The 23,418-nt window shown below is 36.4% G+C and overlaps 1 protein-coding gene across 3 annotated transcripts in view; it reads right to left on the bottom strand.

Moving 5' to 3' along the window:
* Nucleotides 1-23,418, bottom strand: part of MAP4K3 (mitogen-activated protein kinase kinase kinase kinase 3) — a 190,270-nt gene that overhangs the window by 59,751 nt on the left and 107,101 nt on the right. For all 3 annotated transcript variants that reach the window (XM_032652732.1, XM_032652733.1, XM_032652734.1), the window contains 6 exons: nt 16,808-16,863; nt 16,171-16,218; nt 13,188-13,230; nt 11,559-11,631; nt 265-396; nt 6-68 (listed from right to left, as the gene is read on the bottom strand). In XM_032652732.1, the coding sequence (XP_032508623.1) occupies nt 6-68; nt 265-396; nt 11,559-11,631; nt 13,188-13,230; nt 16,171-16,218; nt 16,808-16,863 (415 nt within the window). The remainder of the gene's footprint in view (nt 1-5; nt 69-264; nt 397-11,558; nt 11,632-13,187; nt 13,231-16,170; nt 16,219-16,807; nt 16,864-23,418) is intronic.

The following is a 23,418-nucleotide window of genomic DNA, read 5'->3' on the forward strand; positions in this document are numbered from 1 at the left end:
CTTACCACTTCATTTTATCCTTTAGTTTAGGAGGCTGAAAATTGCTTTTTGTCATTAGAAATAATGCTCTGAAAAATCAACAACCATTACACAGCATTTTAAGATTGCATATTTTAATATATAATATTAATTCTATTACTATAATTCCCAAATAAGGTAAAGCAAGACTAAGAATATTACTTGTTCATGACATAATAAATAATACTGGGGGGGGGGAGGCGACCTTAATTTAAGCACAGGATTCTTTAACTATGACACACTGACCTCATTGGGTGTAAGTCAAACATAGGAGGCTGCAGCTCAGCAAGTTCTATGGCAGTGATCCCCACTGCCCAGAGATCACAAAGCTGATTGTACCCGCCTTTCCTCTCAACGGCTGCGACTTCTGGAGCCATCCTGAAGGAAATAGTCCAGAAAAGAAAAATCTATTTATTGCATTTTCCTTCTTATTCCTGTCAGAGGCACACCATCACTATGTAAGCTGAGCCCTATTTAGGCCCTGACATCTGAAAAATAAGTATGTAGTACTTAAATGGCTCATATTTCCCAAGATCTCGACATCTCATAAGACTCTCCATCCCAAGCCCCTACTGATTTCTCCTTTGTTACTTTGTTAAGTTATTTACGATAAAGGTTTATAAAAATTTACAACTATAACAGAGCGACATGTACCAATCTGTCCACATCCCAATCTCTCTTCCTCTGTACATGCAGAATTCTACAGAGACATAACATGTAATAAATAACTTATCATTTTTAGCTCTTCCTTCTTACGTCAATAAACTGCAATCTGGCCTCCGACTGTTTTCACTTGACCAATACTATTTATTGGGGCACCAAGAATCTTCATTTAGTACCTAACTCACATTTACTATAAACTTAATTGGTTGATAAACTTAATTGGTTGGTGAAAAGTTATAAAAATGAGGGCTTTTAAAAATATATATTTATTCAGATGAAAGTTACCTGAATTCAGTATTTTTCTTGTTTCTTTCAACTTTACTGTAGTCTTATTCTAATTATACCTCTATAAATTTGTATTTTATTAAATAATTATGTTGATTTTCAAATATAAAAAATTTCAAATCCTAAGCAGTAGTTTTGAAAAGAACTACTTGAGATAAACATTTGAACTCTTACATATCAAAAGTGTGAGTTAAACAGGCAGTCTTACAAGTATGTTTGTTTTCCTGGTATGATTTCAGGAAAGTCAAATATGTCAGTAAGTTAACCCAAAAAAAAAAAAAAAAAATCCCTCTAACTTTCTAAATGCTTGGTCTTAAAATGTTTTTAATCTTTATTGATAGCTAGATTCCAGCCAGCTGTGGAAATGCCCCAGTAGAGGATGGAAGTACACTGGTGACATATTCCTAACTAGCTGGCCACAGCAGCTGATGTTCTCCCTTCCTCTACAAAAATATGAGTGAAAGATTCCACCCAGTGCACTTGTACTCCTGCCAGTTAAGTTGCATGCTTACCGCAATCACCTGAGTCATCTCTGAACCTGTTTATTTGTTATTATAAATACATAATCTAAATATAATAAAAACTAATTTATTGTGAAGGTAAAAAGAGTAAGCTGTTATGAAAATTAAAGTGTATGCTTTAGAAAAACTTGTTAAAGACAAGTTTCCAAAGACAAAAATAACAAAAAATCTGGCAAATGAGGTTAAGAAAATGATAGCTGTAAAAGATTAGGAAGGCTACAGACTGCAGAATTCCATCTGTATGACACTGGGGGAAAAGGCACAACTGTAGAGACAGAAATCAGATCAGGTGTTGCCAGAGGCTAGAGATGGGCCAAAATAATTTACAAGAAGGGCACAAAAGGAAACTTTCCTGGGTGATGGGAACCTATGTTTTACACGGATTGTGGTGGCATTTTTCACTACCACAGAGTGTCTCAAAGTTCACAGAACTGTACACCTAATAAGTCTAAATTTATACCTCAATAAACCTGACTGGAAAAGTCACATGCTTTGTATGTGACTGCATTTTAGAGAAACACAAACCAGGAAATGTGGATGATTTACATCTAACTAGTTATCCACGCAAAGAAAAGGCCTTGGTCCTATATCAAATGATTGACAAAAAAAAAAAAGTACACTCGCATGCTTTAAATTGAAATAAAATGTTTAAGGTACATGTGTAGTGTATTAATTTTGAGATTTGCCAATTCCACAGACTTTTTTGATTAACTGAATAACTGCCAACCTTAGTCACAATGAATGAGAGATTCCATTCTATCCTATATCCCTAGAGTTTAGGTGGGAAAGACATGATACTAGAGAGAGTTGAAGAGTCGGAGTGTTCCAAAACATTATTTTGCCTAATTCACAATTTCACATGCTCCCAAGATACTACCTACTCTATCATTAGAAGAATGACATTAGTTTTTTATCTCTGAAGCTTCAGTTGGAGATCAGTTATCATCAACAAACATTTACTAAGCATGTGTAGAGAATCATGCTAGACCCTGGAGATTCAATGAGAGTTCCTCCAGATGTTTAAAATCAAACTGAGGAGACAGAGTACCTAAAAATAATAACAGATAGCTATTTAAGCTCTTATTCCTCTCAGAAATCAACCCCGAACAATAAGAACAAAAAAGAAAAATATAAACATATCATCTTCGAAAAATCCAGAAGACATATTTGGACTGGAAATGAAATAATAGTAAATGATGTGGCAAATAGGAGGAAGGACAAAACTAAGTGTGTGTAGAGGACAAGACCAACTAGCAAGCCAAGAACCCCAGAAATATGTAAAATTTAATGTACGTCAGTTACTACTTTACTGATGACTAGGTTCCAACTAGCTGATTCTTAGCCCCTAAGAATCCCAGAAAGGCTGACAAATTAGGGTTACAAACTTACAAAAGCAGAGTTAAGCCTGAGGTTGAAAACAGGTATATTTGCAAATGTCAAGTCTAAATAATGAATCGTTAGTCCACCAGATTCCTCTTCTCATCTATTAAGGCCCAGCAATTACTCCTTCCCCATTCCTACTGGATAAAGACCAACAGAAACTGGACGAGGGGCTTCAGACTCAGACATATGAGGAACAAAGAAGAGCAGGGGCTGGGAGCAGTAGAAGTCTGTGTATAACAATGAGTTCCTCAGCTTCCTTCACTTACTCATTTCCGGGACACTAAAAACTGGGTTTACATGCTACATCCCATGCACACACAGCTACAAATCAGCTTTAAGTGCCTTGCTCTTCAATGTAAACCAGAAGAGAAGGGTTACTAGACATTTGAGGGAAGCCTCCATCATGAAAGCATGAGTCTCAAAAGCTTTGGAAATCTTATAGAAATAAGAACAAAAATGACTTTTAAAAAGTGACAGAAAATTAATGGATTAATCCAAGTGGTCCAAGATATAACTAATGAGTTTCAGAAAGAGAGAGCAGGAAAAAGTAAAGCAAAGAAATTATCAAAGAAGTAATGCAAGAATACTTCCCAGAACTGAAAGACACGAATCCTGATTGAAAAGCACAAATGCCAAGTACAATGAATAAAAGTAAAAATCACAGGGTTTCCCTGGTGGCGCAGTGGTTGAGAGTCCGCCTGCCGATGCAGGGGACATGGGTTCATGCCCCGGTCTGGGAAGATCCCACATGCCGCAGAGCAGCTGGGCCTGTGAGCCATGGCTGCTGAGCCTGCGCGTCCGGAGCCTGTGCTCCGCAAAGGGAGAGGCCACAGCAGTGAGAGGCCCGCGTACGGCAAAAAAAAAAAAAAAAAAAAAAGGTAAAAATGACAAAAGAACAAACAAAAATATTCTGAAGTACACTACCATGTAATACCAAACCATCAAAAAGATTCTAGTAGGGAGGGGTTACATTCAAGTATTATGTGTTGACAGTTTCAGCCATTTTTGGAGCCCATCAGCTGCCCAGCCCCCCCACCTCTCCACCAGTGTGTGACGCATTCCTTCCACATCTACCTACATGAAAGCATCCCTCTGTGATGAGGATGGGGTGGTGGTCCACACATAGTCCAGTGGCAAGAGGGAAAAGTAAGGTGATGTGAGTGGAGCTCTCTTGGCTGTGTGGCTGACAGGGTCTTGCTGCTCCAGCTGGGTGTCAAGCCTAAGCATCTGAGGTAGGAGAGCCAAGTTCAGGACATTGGACCACCAGAGACCTCCCGGTCCCACATAATATCAATCAGCGAGAGCTCTCAGAGATCTCTGTTTCAATGCTAAGACCCAGCTCCACTCAACAACCTGCAAGCTCCAATGCTGGACACCCCATGCCAAACCACTAGCAAGACAGGAACACAACCCCACCTACTAGCAGAAAGGCTGCCTAAAATAATAATAAGCTCACAGACACCCCAAAACACACCACCAGACGTGGTCCTGCCCACCAGAAAGACAAGATCCAGCCTCATTCACCAGAACACAGGCACCAGTCCCCTCCACCAGGAAGCCTACACAAACCACTGAACCAACCTTACCCAATGGGGGCAAACACCAAAAAAAACGTAACTACAAACCCACAGCCTGCAAAAAGGAGACCCCAAACACATTAAGTTAAGCAAAATGAGAAGACAGAGAAATATGCAACAGATGAAGGAGAAAGGTAAGAACCCACCAGACCAAACAAATGAAGAGGAAACAGGCAGTCTACCTGAAAAAGAATTCAGAGTAATGATAGTAAAGATGATCCAAAATCTTGGAAATGGAATGCAGAAAATACAAGAAACGTTTAACACGGATCTAGAAGAACTAAAGAGCAAAGAAACAGTGATGAACAACACAATAAATGAGATTAAAATTCTCTAGAAGGAATCAATAGCAGGATAATTGAGGTAGAAGAACAGATAAGGGACCTGGAAGATAAAATATGGAAATAACTACCACAGAGCAGAATAAAGAAAAAAGAATGAAAAGAATTGAAGACAGTCTCAGAGACCTCTGGGACAACATTAAATGCACCAACATTCGAATTATAGGGGTCCCAGAAGAAGAAGAGAAAAAGAAAGGGACTGAGAAAATATTTGAAGAGATTATAGTTGAAAACTCCCCTAATATGGGAAAGGAAGTAGTCAATCAAGTCCAGGAAGCACAGAGAGTCCATTACAGGATAAATCCATGGAGAAACATGGCAAGACATATATTAATCAAACTATCAAAAATTAAATACAAAGAAAAAATATTAAAAGCAGCAAGGGAAAAGCAACAAATAACATACAAGGGAATTCCCTTAAGGTTAACTGCTGATCTTTCAGCAGAAACTCTGCAAGCCAGAAGGGAGTAGCAGGACATATTTAAAGTGATGAAAGGGAAAAACCTACAACCAAAATTACTCTACCAAGCAAGGATCTCATTCAGATTCAACAGAGAAATTAAAACCTTTACAAACAAGCAAAAGTTAAGAGAATTCAGCACCACCAAACCAGCTCTACAACAAATGCTAAAGCAACTTCTCTAGGGAGGAAACACAAGAGAAGGAAAAGACCTACAAAAACAACCCCAAACAATTAAGAAAATGGTAATAGGAACATATATATCGATAATTTCCTTAAATGTAAATGGATTAAATGTTCCAACCAAAAGACACAGACTGGATGAATGGATACAAAAACAAAACTCATATATATGCTGTCTACAAGAGACTCACCTCAGACCTAGGGACACATACAGACTGAAAGTGAGGGGATGGAAAAAAATATTCCATGCAAATGGAAATCAAAAGAAAGCTGGAGCAGCAGTTCCCATATCAGACAAAATAGACTTTAAAATAAAGACTATTACAAGAGACAAAGGACACTCCATAATGACCAAGGGATCAATCCAAGAAGAAGATTTAACAATTGTAAATATTTATGCACCCAACATAGGAGCACCTCAATACATAAGGAAAATGTTAACAGCCAGAAAAGGGGAAATCAACAGTAACACAATCATAGTAGGGGACTTTAACACCCCACTTTCACCATGGACAGATCATCCAAAATGAAAATAAATAAGGAAAGCAAGCTTTAAATGACACATTAAACAAGATGGACTTAATTGATATTTATAGGACTATCCATCCAAAAACAACAGAATATACTTTCTTCTCAAGTGCTCATGGAACATTCTGCAGGATAGATCATATCTTGGGTCACAAATCAAGCCTCGGTAAATTTAAGAAAATTGAAATCATATCAAGTATCTTTTCCGACCACAATGCTAAGAGACTAGATAGAAATAACAGGAAAAAAACTGTAAAAAATACAAAAACATGGAGGCTAAACAATATGCTACTAAATAACCAAGAGATCACTGAGGAAGAAAAAGAGTGAATCAAAAAATACCTAGAAACAAATGACAATGAAAACACGATGACCCAAAACTTATGGAATGCAGAAAAGCAGTTCTAAGAGGGAAGTTTATAGCAATACAATCCTACCTCAAGAAACAAGAAACATCTCAAATAAACAACCTAACCTTACACCTAAAGCAATTAGAGAAAGAACAAAAAAACTCCAAAGTTAGCAGAAGGAAAGAAATCATAAAGATAAGACCAGAAATAAATGAAAAAGAAATGAAGGCAACGATACCAAAGATCAATAAAAACAAAATCTGGTTTTTGAGAAGATAATCAAACTTGATAAACCATTAGCCAGACTCATCAACAAAAAAAGGGAGAAGACTCAAATCAACAGAATTAGAAATGAAAAAGGAGAAGTAATAACAGACCCTGCAGAAGTACAAAGCATCATAAGGGACTACTACAAGCAACTCTATGCCAATAAAATGGACAACCTGGAAACAGTGGACAAATTTTTAGAAAAGCACAACCTTCCAAGAAAACCAGGAAGAAACAGAAAATATAAACAGACCAATCACAAGCACTGAAATTGAGACTTTGATGAAAAATCTTCAACAAACAATAGTTCAGGACCAGATGGCTTCACAGGCAAATTCTATCAAACATTTAGAGAAGAGCTAATACCTATTCTTCTCAAACTCTTCCAAAATATAGCAGAGGGTAGAACACTCACAAACTCTTTCTACGAGGCCACCATCACCCTAATATCAAAACCAGACAAAGATATCACAAAAAAAGAAAACTACGGGCCAATATCACTGATGAACATAGATGCAAAAATCCTCAACAAAATATTAGCAAACAGAATCCAACAACACATTAAAATGATCATACGCCATGATCAACTGGGGTTTCTCCCATGAATGCAAGGATTCTTCAATATATGCAAATAAATCAATGTGATATACCATATTAACAAATTGAAGGAGAAAAACCATATGATAATCTCAACAGATGCAGAAAAAGCTTTTGACAAAATTCAACACCCATTTATGATAAAAACTCTCCAGAAAGTAGACACAGACGGAACTTACCTCATCATAATAAAGGCCATATATGACAAACCCACAGCCAACATCATTCTCAATGCTGAAAAACTGAAACCATTTCCACTAAGCAGGAAGAAGACAAGGTTGCCCACTCTCACCACTATTATTCAACAGTTTTGGAAGTTTTAGCTACAGCAATCAGAGAAGAAAAAGAAATAAAAGGAATCCAAATCAGAAAAGAAGAAGTAAAACTGTCACTGTTTGCAGATGACATGATACTATACGTAGAGAATGCTAAAGATGCTACTAGAAAACTACCAGAGCTAGTCCATGAATTTGGTAAAGTAGCAGGATACACAATTAATACAAAGAAATCTCTTGCATTTCTATATACTATTGATGAAAAATCTGAAACAGGAATTAAGGAAACACTCTCATTTACCATTGCAACAAAAAGAATCAAATACCTAGGAATAAACCTTCCTTAAGGAGACAAAAGACCTGTATGCAGAAAGCTATAAGACACTGATGAAAGAAATTAAAGATGATACAAACAGATGGAGAGATTATACCATGTTTTTGGATTGTAAGAATCAACAATGTGAAAATGACTCTACTATTCAAAGCAATCTACAGATTCAAATCAATCCCTATCAAACTACTAATGGCCATTTCCACAGAACTAGAACAAAAAATTTCACAATTTGTACAGAAACACAAAAGACCCTGAATAGCCAAAGTAATCTTGAGAAAGAAAAATGGAGCTGGAGGAATCAGGCTGCCTAACTTCAGACTATACTACAAAGCTACAGTAATCAAGACAGTATGGTACTGGCACAAAAACAGAAATATACATCAATGGAACAGGATAGAAAGCCCAGAGATAAACCCACGCACCTATGGTCAACTAATCTATGACACAGGAGGCAAGGGTATACAATGGAGAAAAGACAGCCACTTCAATAAGTGGTGCTGGGAAAACTGGACAGCTACATGTAAAAGAATGATATTAGAACACTCCCTAACACTGTACACAAAAATAAACTCAAAATGGATGAAAGACCTAAATGTAAGACTGGACACTATAAAACTCTTAGAGGAAAACATAGGCAGAACACTCTATGACATAAATTACAGCAAGATCCCTTCTGACCTACCTCTTAGAGAAATGGAAATAAAAATAAACAAACAGAACCTAATGAAACTTAAAAGCTTTTGCATAGCAAAGGAAACCATAAAAAAGACGAAAAGACAACCCACAGAATGGGAGAAAATATTTGCAAATGAAGCAACTGACAAAGGATTAATCTCCAAAATATACAAGCAGCTCATGAAGCTCAATGTCAAAACAACAAACAACCCAATCCAAAAATGGGCAGAAGACCTAAATAGACATTTCTCCAAAGAAGATATACAGATTGCCAACAAACACATGAAAGGATGCTCAACATCACTAATCATTAGAGAAATGGAAATCAAAACTACAATGAGGTATCACCTCACACCTGTCAGAATGGCCATCATCAAAAAATCTACAAACAATAAATGCTGGAGAGGGTGTGGAGAAAAGGGAATCCTCTTGGACTGTTGGTGGGAATGGAAATTGATACAGCCACTGATATATGGAAAACAGTATGGAGGTTCCTTAAAAAACTAAAGTAGAACTACCATATGACCCAGCAATCCCACTACTGGGCATATACCCTGAGAAAACCATAATTCAAAAAGAGACATGTATCGCAATGTTCACTGTAGCACTATTTACAATAGCCAGGACATGGAAGCAACCTAAGTGTCCATCGACAGATGAATGGATAAAGAAGATGTGACACATATATACAATGGAATATTACTCAGCCATAAAAAGAAACGAAATTGAACTATTTGTAGTGAGGTGCATGGACCTAGAGTCTGTCATACAGAGTGAAGTAAGTCAGAAAGAGAAAAACAAATACCATATGCTAACACATATATATGGAATCTAAAAAACCAAAATGGTTCTGATGAACCTAGGGGCAGGATAGGAATAAAGACGCAGACATAGAGAATGGACTTGAGGACACGGGGAGGGGGAAGGGTAAGCTGGGACAAAGTGAGAGAGTACCACTGACATGTGTACACTTCCAAATGTAAAACAGATAGCTAGTGGGAAGCAGCTGCATAGCACAGGGAGATCAGCTCGGTCCTTTGTGACCACCTAGAGGGGTGGGAGGGAGATGCAAGAGGGAGGGGATGTGGGGATACATGTAAACATATAGCTGATTCACTTTGTTATACAGCAGAAACTAATAGAACATTGTAAAGCAATTATACTCAAATAAAGATGTTAAAAATAAAAATCATGTGTCATAATGGCACCACAGTTCCCATCAACATCAGAGAAAAGACACTAGAGCAATGCTTCAAAAATTCCAACCTAGAATGCCATATTCATCCAAATTATCAATCGTGTGTGTGTGAAGCTAGACATGCAGAGTCTCAAAATTTTTTACCCCTCAAATTTCTCAGGAATTTATCAAAACGTGAGAGAGGGCGAAATTTATGAATAAGGAACAAGACTTGGATTCCAGGAAATGAATTCCCAAGGCGAAGCTATGGAAAAATCCTAGAAAATAAACATTTCAGATTGGAATAGGGGAGAGGAGGACCCCAGGAAGACTTAACTTTAATAAAAACAAAACAAATTAAAACAAAGCAAAAAAACCCTCCCCAAATCAGGACTATTTATGGCTTGGAAAATTATATACAGGCATCTTTCAGACTGCAGAATATGGGGAGGTATGGAAGTCTTGGCCAAGGATAAAAAATACAAACTAAGCAAATAAAAGAATTATTAGATATAAGAAAAAATTTTAAAGACAGTAAGTGTAATAGTAGTATAATAATTGACTCAGCAAGTACACTGAAAAGATAAGAAGACTGAATGATGAGAACTATTAATAAAATCTTCACCTATTGTAACACAAAGCCTATAAATAATAATAATGCTACAGATGGCAGAAGACACAACTAGAAGAATTTATCAGTCTCTTTAGCACTATTTGACTTTTAAAGTACGTACCTGTTTGATAAAAAGACAAATATCAAAAATGGTATACATCATATCTTAAACATGAAGTCATCCAGATTAGTGCTATCCCACTGCTATCCCACTCCTCTGCTGAGGAGGCAGATCAGGAGGGCACTGGGGGAGGAATGGTAGCACTTAAGCTGAAGAATGTTAAGATTTCCAGAGTGCCCTTACTTCAAGGGAATCATGTGCGCTAAAAAGCTCTATACCTATCCACCACTATATGCACAATGACTAACAGCATATCTGGCACACAGTAAGTGGTAAAAACATTTATTGAACAAATAAATGAATGAATAAGATAGTTTGTATAGAATGATCAAAGAACACCCAGCAGACAAAAACATGGTTAGAGAGGAAGGTCTGTAGAGGCAACTAGTAGAACTTAAAGTTAATGAGGCAGGAACTTGCCTGGTGGTGCAGTGGTTAAGAATCCGCCTGCCAATGCAGGGGATACGGGTTCGATCCCTAGGTCTGGGCGGATCCCACATGACGCGAAGCAACTAAGCCCGCGCGCCACAACTACTGAAGCCCGTGCCTAGAGCCTGTGCTCTGCAACAAGAGAAGCCACCGCAATGAGAAGCCCATGGACCAAAAAGAAGAGCAGCCCCCACTCACAGTAACTAGAGAAAGCCCGTGCGCAGCAACGAAGACCCAACACAGCCAAAAATAAATAAATAAAATAAATTAATTAAAAAAAATAAAGTTAATGAGGCAGACAGAGGCCAGACACCGGAAGACTCCAAATGCCAAGAAATATGTACTTGATCTTGTGTGCAACCAAGATATGTCAAAAAGTTTTGAGCTAGGGAATACTGTGAATAAGATAATGTTGAAAAATTCGTCAGAATACAGACTAATCTGTGAAAATACATGTAATATGTGTAGGACCAAGAGTTGGGTTTTTTTTTGGCAAAACTGGAACTATATCAAGGTTTCTAAAAGCATATCAATCTTTAAAGCCCTTTCCACATAATAAAAAATAGTATGGTAGAATATTCTATGGCTATGTATTGTAATTCATCTAAAAGTATATATGCCTAAATTACTTAGCCTGTTGCTGACTTCCTTAATCTGTTTTAGTCCTAATAATTTTGACCATTCAGTCTATTTTTAATAAACACTGCATACAATAATGATAGAAAAACAAAAAGTTAAATTATCAATTAAAATACAATTACCAATATGGTGTACCAATGAAAGACTTCCGTTTGGCAATTGTAGCTGTTATCTGAGCAGACACTCCAAAATCAGCTATTAAAAAAAGAGACACGTTTAGAAAATAAAATAAAGTAAAATTATTTAAAAGTAACATATAGTTATTTCCATTAAATTAATTTCACAGAAATGAGATATTCTCAAACACCACATTAAAATTTGTAACTCTAATGGACTAGCATTAAAATATCACAAAATAGTGCGTATAGAGCCAAATGGATTCCCATACATCCCCACATGAATCAAATGACAACAAAAGTCAAGATCAAATAATTTTGATGAGGAAGAGACAACTGAGAGAATCTAACCTGCCAGATTTAATGTTATAATTTCTAATTCCCAGGACCTGAAATTCAAGGAAAATCACTGGACAGGACCTTAAGTAGGAATACATTCCATTCACTTCCTGCCATATACATAACAACTGACATTAAAAAAACCAAAATCTCTATTGGTAAATCTATCTACCGTGAAAAGACAAACAGAATATTCCCCAAAATCTTACCTTCGCAATATATTCTAATACCAATAACAATCACTATCAAGAAATTTATTTTTATGTCAGTTTATTTTTATGTTGCTATTTTTTAAGTATATTGAGTTCTAATATTTTCTAGTTTTTTTAATGATGATTTATAAATCTTTATAAACTAAGACATATTATATATAGGATGCCTTTGAGTAAGGCACATAATATTGACACAAATTTTAAATTGCAGATGGAAACTGTTCACTAAGCCATCAACAGTTAGATAACTGCTTTTCTCATACTTAGAGGTAGCTTAGGAAAATTTTATTATATGTAAATTATGATACTTTTAAATCTGATTAGTCCCTATTATAGGCTATAGGTCAAAATAGTTTAACCATATTTTTAGAAGATAAATATTTGCTTGAATTTTGATTTTATAGTGATATGTAGTTCAAAATAATTGTTTCATATTTGTTATTAAATACTTCATTTAATATCTAACAGACATAACTTTGTTTATAAAGTTACTATACTGTACATATTTCCTGTCTTAAACTTTCAGATTAAGTTATTATTTAGGTATTGAACTATTTTAATAACTTGACAATCAAAAGTTACAAAATAAAAGTTACAGTTTCAAACAAAGCACGATTCAGCATCTAAATTACATTTTTTTTTTTTTTTTTTTTAAATTACATTCTTATATAACTAATACAGTGTTTCATTTTAAAAGCTTGTGTAAGCAGGTAGGATTTTTTGCATTATTGAGTTTTTGGCTTTTGTTTGTTTGCCTTATTTTTTGGTCACATGGTAATCTCGTATAGATTTCTTACTAGAAGTCCCACTCCTAGGGTTAGAGGTGAAAGAATTTTTAAGGGATATTATTTCACTATATCTTTATAATGAATCTGTCCCATGTGAAGGATAGACTTTATCCCCACTTAATAGAAGAAGAAATAGATACAGAGAGATTACGTATGTCATGTCCCGCAGTGAGATTTCCACCTAAAGATATATAGATGCTGCTGAGGGAGGGGAAACCTAGTCCTAGAGAGGAAAACATAAACTTACTATGTTTTGGAATAAATTTGTGCAAGTGACGAAATTAAAATTTACTTACCTAATTTCACATGACCATTATCCGTTAACAGAATGTTAGCTCCCTTCAAAGTGAGAACATTTTAGTTAAAGTAGGAAACACTTTATCAGAAAGCACATATAAAAGATTAAATATATATATTTAAAATAATCACAAGTGGCAGGCTTAAACCTAGAAATACTGACGATTTATAGTAGGCCCAATTAAAATGTTAAACCATTACATTCATAGGAAAATTTACTGTCCACTTTTTAGGCAATGTGACTATCCCTACATAATGTTCTGCCTTGCAAAAAGCTGCTATTAAAATAATATAAATGTTATTATGAAAGTGACATATTAGTTTTAATCTGAATGCTATTTTCTTACTGATTAAGCGCTGTCACTATACTAAACTGTTACCTTACAATGGCATTATTCAGTTCCTTGAATTACATGTTAAACTTCATTGCCATTTCCTGTCCAAATCCACCAAAACACATCTCCCTTTCTAGGTACTTAACATCAAGTTGAACCAATGCTAATGTGTAAGACTGAACCTTACTACTTAGTCTGTGGGGCTGTCCATCCTAATGTGTCTCTGCCCAGAGTTTGGGGCCATTCAGTACATAAACAACTAGGCACAGTCCCACAGAATTAAAATGTCACCTGTTTGCATGACCTAGCAGCATTTTTATCCACTTTTGCTTCTTGACCTAAGCTCAAAGAAGAAGGTGATAATAATGACTTCATCTTCAAAAAACTTGAGAGCTTTTGGAGGAGGTAGAAATACTGCCTCTCAAAGGTACTACAGGCTCCCCACCACTGTCCCACCTTTGGGCAACTTTTAAATGAGGAAGCAAAAGTAATCCGCTATGGTTCAGGATGCAATCAATTTTGTAAGTATAAGTTCGGGGTAACAAATACTAGGAAACCCCTTCCAGCCCCCAAAAGAGGAAGAAATAACCCAAACCTGCACCCCTTGATATTACTGCAACTCTAAGGAGTAACGGGAGAAATGAGAAAAAGGAAAAAGAAACTAGAGTAGGGATTTCAACTTGAATTAGGCCCTAGCTATCTAGACTTCTGCCAGAGTCTTCAGTTTGGTCTTTCCCCAGCTCCAGATTAATTTTTCTAAATTACAGTTTATATCATGTCACTTGCACTTATGATGCATTCTTCCATCCATCCATCTAGGTGTCCATTCATCCCTCTCTCCCTGAGAGACTACTTCAAGCTCTGGGGTTATAGTAATGAAAAAGTTCCAGCTCTCAAGGAGTTTACATCTACACGAATGAATGAACCAGTACATGATTCAAAGCCAGGTAGAGATAAGCACTCTGAAGATAAAGCAGGAAGGGAAGGCCTCCCTAAGGCAGGGATATTTAAGCAGAGATCTAGTTGAAGAGAGGGTGCAGAGTCATGCCAAAATCTAGAAGAACATTCCAGAAAGAGGTAACAGCAAATACAAAGTCCTGGAACCAGAATGAACTCAACATATTCCAGGAACTCCAAGTTTAGTGTGCCTAGAACAGAATGAGTAAAACGAAGAAGAGTATGAGATGAGGTCGGAGAGGAGAGCAGGGGCCAGATCATGCATAACCTTGATGGCCACGGTAAAAACATCTGAATACTGTACTGAGTATGGTGGGAAGCCAACCGTGGTTTATAAGCAGGAGAGTGACAAGATCTGATTTACAAAGGTCACTTTGGTGTGAGGTAGAGAACTGACTGTAGGATCACTCAAGAATGGGAGCAGGGAGACCAGTTAGAAGGCTATTCCAGAAGTCCAGGTGAGATGTAATATAATGGTGGCTTAGACAGGGTAGAAATAGTGGCGATGGCTAGAATCTATCCAATTAGGCCCAAACTCTGAAGTCCAGCGCACAAGTTCTTGCATAGTGGAGCACCAAACCTCCTGGCTAATACCATCTCTTATCACTCTCCTACATTCTCTTCTCTTCAGTTATATGGTGCAGCCTTTATACCCCCTAAAATGACCCCACACTTTCTGACCTCTGTATCTTTGCTCACACTGTTCCTTCTGCTTAGAAGGCATTCCAACTTCCATTTCTGACAAAAATCTATCAATCCTTCCAGATCATTTAAGTGCCAATGACACAGAATCTTTCTTGATACACTTATCTTCTTAGGATCTCTCCCACCTTTGAATCCAAGGCTCTTTGCTTATGTCTTTTAAGTGGTTTATGAACAATACTTAGGGTAGAGGATCTCAGCAGGTGATCTGAGAGTCCACTGAAATTTCATGCAAAATTTGAAGGCATGTGCATAAGAGCATTTTTGGAGGAGAGAGTCCATGGCTTTCATCAGACTCAAAGAGCACGTGATTCCCACACCCACATCCCCTGCAAAAAAGGGTTAGAACCTTTATGTTAGAGAAAACAAAAGGGGGAAAGAAAAAGCAGGAGGTAAGATGAATGAGGAAGAAGAAAAGAAAAGAAAAAATAAATGAACAGAGAAAATATCCAGGCTGGGAAGACGGCAGTATCTTTGGAAATAACCTCAGAGTCCCAGGATAGGGGTGGTTTACCACAGCATGCCCCGTGTACCTGCTCTCCTCTGCCAGTTAAAGACCAGCAGAAAAGGTCAAGGCTTAGTTTATCCATTTTTATACATTATTAATGACAGTTCCTTAAGATCGCCAAAGTTTACTACAATATTCAAAGCATGAAACTTCCTAAAGACTGTAACTTAATGGAAGCTATGGACCTAATTTGCATTTTATAAATAAATAACTACAAATAAGCTAAAATGTGTTATTAAAACATGAATCCACAATTGTGCACTTTAAAAGGGTGAATTTTATTGTATGTGAACTGTATCTCAACAGAGCTGCTTTAAAAAAATTAATAAACCCTTCAAAGTATCACTCAATTTTATTATAGTAACATATTAAGATAACAAATTCATCAAATAGAAGAACTGATACAATTTTGCTCAACAGTTTGGGGTCAGAATATTTAAAAATGAAGAGAGGGCCATTAGGTAAACATATGATATATACCTTTATATCCCTGTGCATTTTTCCTTTACTGTGAAGATAGTATAATCCCTGGAGTTTCAAAAATAAAGAAAAATTAACAAGACTTTACTACAGAACATCCTTTGGGATTTAAAGTCGTCAATGAGTAGTATTCTGTCTTATTTATTTACTCATTACAGAAAGCACTAGTGATAATCATTTTATTTTACCAGAGTATCCGAAAAGATAAAAGAATCGAGAAAATGAGAGGCGGAGCTCAGTTTGAACCACTAATTTTCCTAAGAGAAATAATTTTCACTAAACTCTGCAAATAGTTTGAAATAACTTTTTTAAAGTAAATATCCAATTTGTATCAGAATGAGTTTCAATCCCATAAAAATGCTTAATTTTCAAGCTTTTCTTTGGTATTAAGCGGAATATAAAAATAAATAACAAATCCATAGTGCTTAAATTTTAGGAGGTACATTATGATACTGAATCTTTAACGTGTTTATTTGCAAATATAATTTGAGTTTACTACACAACTTTGAAATGTATTAAATTCAAGAGTTTACCAAACTAGAATATTTAAATCCTTACTCTGCTTAACAGGTAATGCACAATAATTAAACATTTAATTTAATAAAGAACATTACTTTTTAATTAACATTGAATTTACCTGTAGTGTTTCTCTGCTAACATATGCAATTTGCAGTTCTGACAGAGGTCCCGTTACTATAAGAGGAAAAAAATTAATGTTAATAAAATTAGTCAAAGTATGTTTTTCAATAAGAGACAAAGATTACAAGTTCCACTAAGCAATAGACTTAATATACTTAAATTCTACTTAAAAAGTAAGCTTCGTGAGGGCAGGAATTTTTAAAAATCTGATTTGCTCATTGTATCCCCAGTGTTTAGAACAGTGCCTGGCATGGAAAAGCTACTCAGTAAGTGTTTGTGGAATGAATAAAACATTGAAATAGTCACTGAAATTAATTACATTTTCATGTTTACACCTGATCATATTACCTCTTAAATGGTAAAAGAAAGCAAGCATGGCCAAGACGTTTAGCTAGTTTTTATTAAAGCTTTTTTAAAAAACTGACATGTAACACTGACTAGGTTAAAAATCAATACTTTTCCCCTAAAATAATTAGCTTTATAGATATAAAATTAATACATGTTCAATATAAAAAATTCCAATCAACAGAGACAGGTCTTTTCCTTATCCAAACCAGTATTACTCAATAATAAACAATACCAATAGTTTGGCCTATAGTCTACCAGATGACTTAATGCATAGATGTTTTATATAGTACAGGTATGTAGTGCACAAACACATAAACATAAATGGAATCATACTATACATACAATTCTGAAACTTGCCTTTTCACTTATCATGGACATCTTTCCATATCAATATACATAGCTTAATCATATAATATTTGAATATTTCCTCTGTGCACATCTTTCGACTATGAAAAGCATTTAAACAGTTTTCTCTTTCTCGCTATTAAATCACTTTAGAATAAAGAAGTAAGTTAGGCAGGAAAAACTATTCTAGAAACTGAATCAAATTCCAACCATGAAATCACGTGCTAGACAGTGATCTCCCATTTACCTAAACTTAACAGCTTTGTAAAAATGCATAGTTCAGAGTCCTTGTATTTTACAATTGTGGAAGAGAGAAATCTATTTCACTTAGATTCTTTTGGGGACAAGACTAAGTTTAAATGAGGATAAACCTTATAGTAACTAACTTCCGTGGCTTGTAAGCCTACTCTCATCCAGTAAGATAGACCTTCTTGAGATGTGTGTTCCCACAATACAGCAAATAAGATAACCTGAAAACTCTGAAAGTAACACCAGGAAAAAAATTTTTAAATAATCTTTTAAATGCCTAGCTAAGCTCATAAACAGTAAGAGACTTGTCCAGAAGCCAGACGCAAAAACGAAAATGAGAAACAGAATGGTAAAAATGACAAATAGTCTAGTTGTCTCTTAGGGGAAGGCCAATCTTCGTAAGCTAGGACTTTAGTTTTATCCCCTACATGGGCACAGAAGAAAAGGTTATAGCTCTGCAGAAGAAGAGTTAAAACAAACACCCACATAAAACCAGAATCCTTAAAGGGCTACACCCTCATTAAAATAGTAGACTAGCAGCAGGAGATGACTAGGTATTTGTGTGTCACGGCCTGGGATATGGACAGGAGAAAAAATGTTTCCTCTTAGAATTTAAAAGCCCTCTTCTTCACTCAGGTTTAGGGTTCAAATATATATAGAAAACAATGAGGTCACTGGGGTCCCAGGGGAAAAAAAATCCAACACTGTTAGGACACACTCTCAAAAGCCATACGGAATTCCCCCTGAAGATGATCTCAAAATTATGAAACAAATGAGAAAAAAAATTCACCATAAATGATATAACAGAATGCACAAAGTTGTTAAAGGACAATATTAAACAGAAAGAAAAATGTTCAGTGAAAAATAGAGACAAAAAATCTATTATGTTGGAACAATAAAAAGTTCTAATGTTAGTTCTCAAAGAAAAAGTAAACAAAAGGAGAGGAGAAGGAACTCATGAAAAAATGTAAAGTCAAAAGTTGCCCTGCTGCCCTCACCCTCGTGGTCAAAATATGTCCATGAATTCTCTAATACATCCCCCTCAAGAGCTGGAACTTAATTCCCTTCCTGAGTGTAGGCTGGACAGAAATGACTTGCTTCTAAAGAACAAATTGTGGTAGTAGTAACAGAATGCAAATTCTGAGACTACATCATAAAAGGTTTTATGGCTTCCTCCTTGCTCTCTGGCATCATTTCCTCTGGGAGAAGCCAGCTGCCATCCTGTGAAGACACTCAAGCTGTCCTGTAGCGAGATCCTTGTGGCAAGGAATTGAGACCTCCTGCCAATAGCCATGTAAGTGAATCATCTTGAAAGCAAATCCTCCAACCTTAATCAAGCCTTCAGATGACTACAGTTCCAGCCAAGAGCTTGATTGCACCCTCATGAGTGACCATGAGCTAGAATCATCCAGTTCGCAGACATTTGGTCCTGCCCCAAACCTCCCTAAGACTTTTAGCCCACACCAAAAGGCTCTTGATATTTGTTCATATTTGGTCCTGCCCAAAATGTCCATAAGACATTGGGTCCATGCCAAAAGATCCTTGATATCTGGTCCTGTCCAAAACCATGTGGCATGAACCAAATATGCTCATGGACATTCTGGACAGGACCAAATTTCAAGGATTTTTGGCATGGACCCAATGTCTTATGCATGTTTTGCCCTGTCCTGCAAGGGAAATCACCCAATTAAGCCATTCTTGAATTCTTGACCCTTAGTAACTGAGATAATAAATGTTTTAAGATGACAAATTTTAAGATCATTGTTATGCAGCAATAGATAACTAATATAGTTCTCCTTTCAGGAGAGTTAAACTTAAAACAATCATTTGGAGTAAATGATGGAATTAAGGACTTAAGAGAAAATATAAAATTTGGCTTAATGGTACTTTATAAATAAGTGGAAATAATTTTTAAAAGGAGGCTTTAATAAAAAAAAATTTTGCATGATGGATCAAATTTGGTTTGTATACACCAGCAAAGAAACAAACAAAAACCCACAAGCACTGTGGTAATTAGAAAAGTAGAACTTGTCTTTCACCAAATAAGGTAATCCAGGATATTTATTCTACTCCCCACAGAATGACAACATGATGAAAGAGAGAGAGGAGAGGAGGAAAGAGACACACACACAGAGAAATGGAGGTATATGTTTTATATGGTGATGCAAGTCGACAGCAGTGTATACTACAGCCAAAGAGGAGTATACGTTGCCATGAGGAGGTTATCTGGTAGAAACCTGGGTGCAATCAAAGGTGTGCATACAGAGAAAGACAGGGTTTGGGGCTACATATAAGCCTGTATATTCTCAGCATGCATGTTTGAGAGCATCCAAGTTAATACGAAATTATTTCTTCCATTGACCCAGTTGCTGTATAAACAAATCAGTACTAACAGATTCATATTACCATGTTACTTCCATCAGAGGGATGAAATGGAATAACAATCATGACAACCTATCTCTGTAACTAAATTGGCTTTCTTGCTTCTTAATGAAGAAAGCAGAATCAGACACCTAAGATCAATCATGTATATCTGATGGGATTACCAGACAATCTAAGACTAAAAAATAAGTATGCTTAAATAAACTAAAGATATAAAAGAAGGGATGAAAAATTACAAGGAAAGAATAAGACAAAAAATGGAAAGAGATGTGAAATAGAACCAATTTCTAGAAATGAAAAATATGGTCACCAAATTAGGTGTACGATCAGTGAACCGGAAGATGGTTATGAGTACCCTCAGTGCTCTGAGGGATTAAAAAGTGGAAAAATGAAGCTCACTTTAAGAGATACGGAGAGCTAATGTACATCGAACTGAAATTCTAGAAGGAGAGATCAGAGAACCTGAAGGAGAAAATATTTGAAGGGGTAATAATTGATCATTGTTAGACTCGATAAAAGAACTAAAACCTTGGACGTAAGCACTTCAAGTCCCAAGCAGGAAAAGTAAGTCTACATTTAGATACTAGAAGCACCAGAAGTAAAGAGAAAAATCTTAAAAGCAATTACAAAGAAAGGAAGATTACTTGTAAAGGATCAAGTCAGCAGAAAGTACCAAGAACTACAGAAACTAGAAGACAACAGCCCAGCATCTTCGAAATGCTAACAAAAATACCTGTCAACCAAGAAAATGTGCTTATGTCCACTTAAACTATCATTTAAGAATGAGGATCAAAGACTGAGAGTTTACCACTACAGGCCTAGCTGAAACAAACTTCAGGAAGAAGGAAATTAAATCAGTAAGTGTGGAAACAATAGTAGAGAAATTAGTCCAAACAAAGACAAAAAAAGGGGAAAATAGCTTTTTGAATGTTTAACAAGCTTCCAGAAATACCGTGTATGTTCTGCAATGCAAAATGATGACAAATATTTATCAATTTTCACTAAACCTTTGAAATCAAAATGTCATTAATAAAAAGGAAAACTTTCTCAAATATGAAGAATAGCCACACACCTAAAAAAAAAATATTCTCAGAAAATAACTTTTTTTTTCTTGCCTCCTTTGTCATAGATTAGTTGACCATAGGTGTGTGGGTTCATCTCTGGGCTTTCTATCCTGTTTCACTGATCTATATTTCTGTTTTTGTGCCAGTACCATACTGTCTTGATTACTGTAGCTTTGTAGTATAGTGTGAAGTCAGGGAGTCTGATTCATCCAGCTCTGTCTTTTTTTTTTTTTTTTTTTGTGGCCTCTCCCATTGCAGAGCACAGGCTCCGGACGTGCAGGCTCTGCGGCCATGGCTCACGGGCCTAACCGCTCCGCGGCATGTGGGATCTTCCTAGACTGGGACACGAACCTGCATCCCATGCATTGGCAGGCGGACTCTCAACCACTGCGTCACCGGGGAAGCCCCAGCTCCATTTTTTTTTTTCTCAAGGTTGCTTTGGCTATTTGGGGTCTTTCGTGTCTCCATACAAATTTTAAGATTTTTTGTTCTAGTTCCAAAAAAAATGCCATTGGTAATTTGATAGGGATTGCACTGAATCTGTAGACTGCTATGGGTAGTATAGTCATTTTCACAATATTGATTCTTCCAATCCAAGAACATGGTATATCTCTCCATCTGTTTGTGTCATCTTTGACTTCTTTCATCAGTGTCTTACAGTTTTCCGAGTACAGGTCTTTTACCTCCTTAGGTAGGTTTATTCCTAGGTATTTTATTCTTTTTGCTGCAATGGTGAATGGGATTGTTTCCTTAATTTCTCTGATCTTTCATTGTTAGTGTATAGGAATGCGAGAGATTTCTGTGCATTAATTTTGTATCCTTTAACTTTACCAAATTCATTGATTAGCTCTAGTAGTTTTCTGGTGTCATCTTTAGCATTTTCTATGTATAGTACCATGTCATCTGCAAACAGTGACAGTTTTACTTCTTTTCCAAGTCAAATTCCTTTTATCTCTTTTTCTTCTGATTACTGTGGCTAGGGCTTCTAAAACTACGTTGAATAAGACTGGTGAGAGTGGACATCCTTGTCTTGTTCCTGATTTTAGAGTAAATGCTTTCAGTTTTTCACCATTGAGAATGATGGTTGCCATGGGTCTGTCATATATGGCCTTTTTTATGTTGAGGTAGGTTTCCTCTATGCCCACTTTCTGGAGAGTTTTTTTTTTTTTAAATAAATTTACTTATTTATTTGTTTTTGGCTGCACTGGGTCTTCATTGCTGCACGCGGGTTTTCTCTAATTGTGGCGAGCCAGGGCTACTCTTTGTTGTGGTGCACGGGCTTCTCATTGCGGTGGCTTCTCTAGTTGTGGAGCACGGGCTCTAGGTGCGTGGGCTTCAGTAGTTGTGGTACGTGGGCTTCAGTACTTGTGGCTCACAGGCTCTAGAGCGCAGGCTCAGTAGTTGTGGCACACAGGCTTAGTTGCTCCGTGGCATGTGGGATCTTCTCGGACCAGGGGTCAAACCCGTGTCCCCTGCATTGGCAGGCAGATTCTTAACCACTGCACCACCAGGGAAGCCCTCTGGAGAGTTTTAATCATAAATGTGTGTTAAATTTTGTCAAAAGCTTTTTCTGCATCTATTGAGATGATCAGATGATTTTTATTCTTCAATTTGTTAATGTGGTGTATCACATTGATTGATTTGTGTATATTGAAGAAACCTTGCATCCCTGGGATAAATCCCACTTGATCATGGTGTATGATCCTTTTAATGTGTTGTTGGATTTTGTTTGCTAGTACTTTGTTGAGGATTTTTGCATCTATATTCATCAGTGATACTGGTCTGTAGTTTTCTTTATTTGTAGTATCTTTGTCTGGTTTTGGTATCAGAGTGATGGTGGCCTTGTAGAATGAGTTTGGGAGTGTTCCTTCCTCTGCAATATTTTGAAAGAGTTTGAGAAGGATGGGTGTTAGCTCTTCTCTAAATGTTTGAAAGAATCCGCCTCTGAAGCCATCTGGTCCTGGACTTTTGTTTCTTGGAAGATTTTTAATCACAGTTTCAATTTCAGTGCTTGAGATTGGTCTGTTTATATTTTCTATTTCTTCCTGGTTCAGTCTTGGAAGGTTGTGCTTTTCTAAGAATTTGTCCCTTTCTTCCAGGTTGTCCATTTTATTGGCATAGAGTTGCTTGTAGTAGTCTCTTAATGATACTTTGTATTTCTGCGGGGTCTGTTGTAACTTCTCCTTTTTCATTTCTAATTTTATTGATTTGAGTCCTCTCC

The sequence above is a fragment of the Phocoena sinus genome, chromosome 13 (assembly GCF_008692025.1).
Source record: "Phocoena sinus isolate mPhoSin1 chromosome 13, mPhoSin1.pri, whole genome shotgun sequence".
Taxonomy (NCBI): domain Eukaryota; kingdom Metazoa; phylum Chordata; class Mammalia; order Artiodactyla; family Phocoenidae; genus Phocoena; species Phocoena sinus.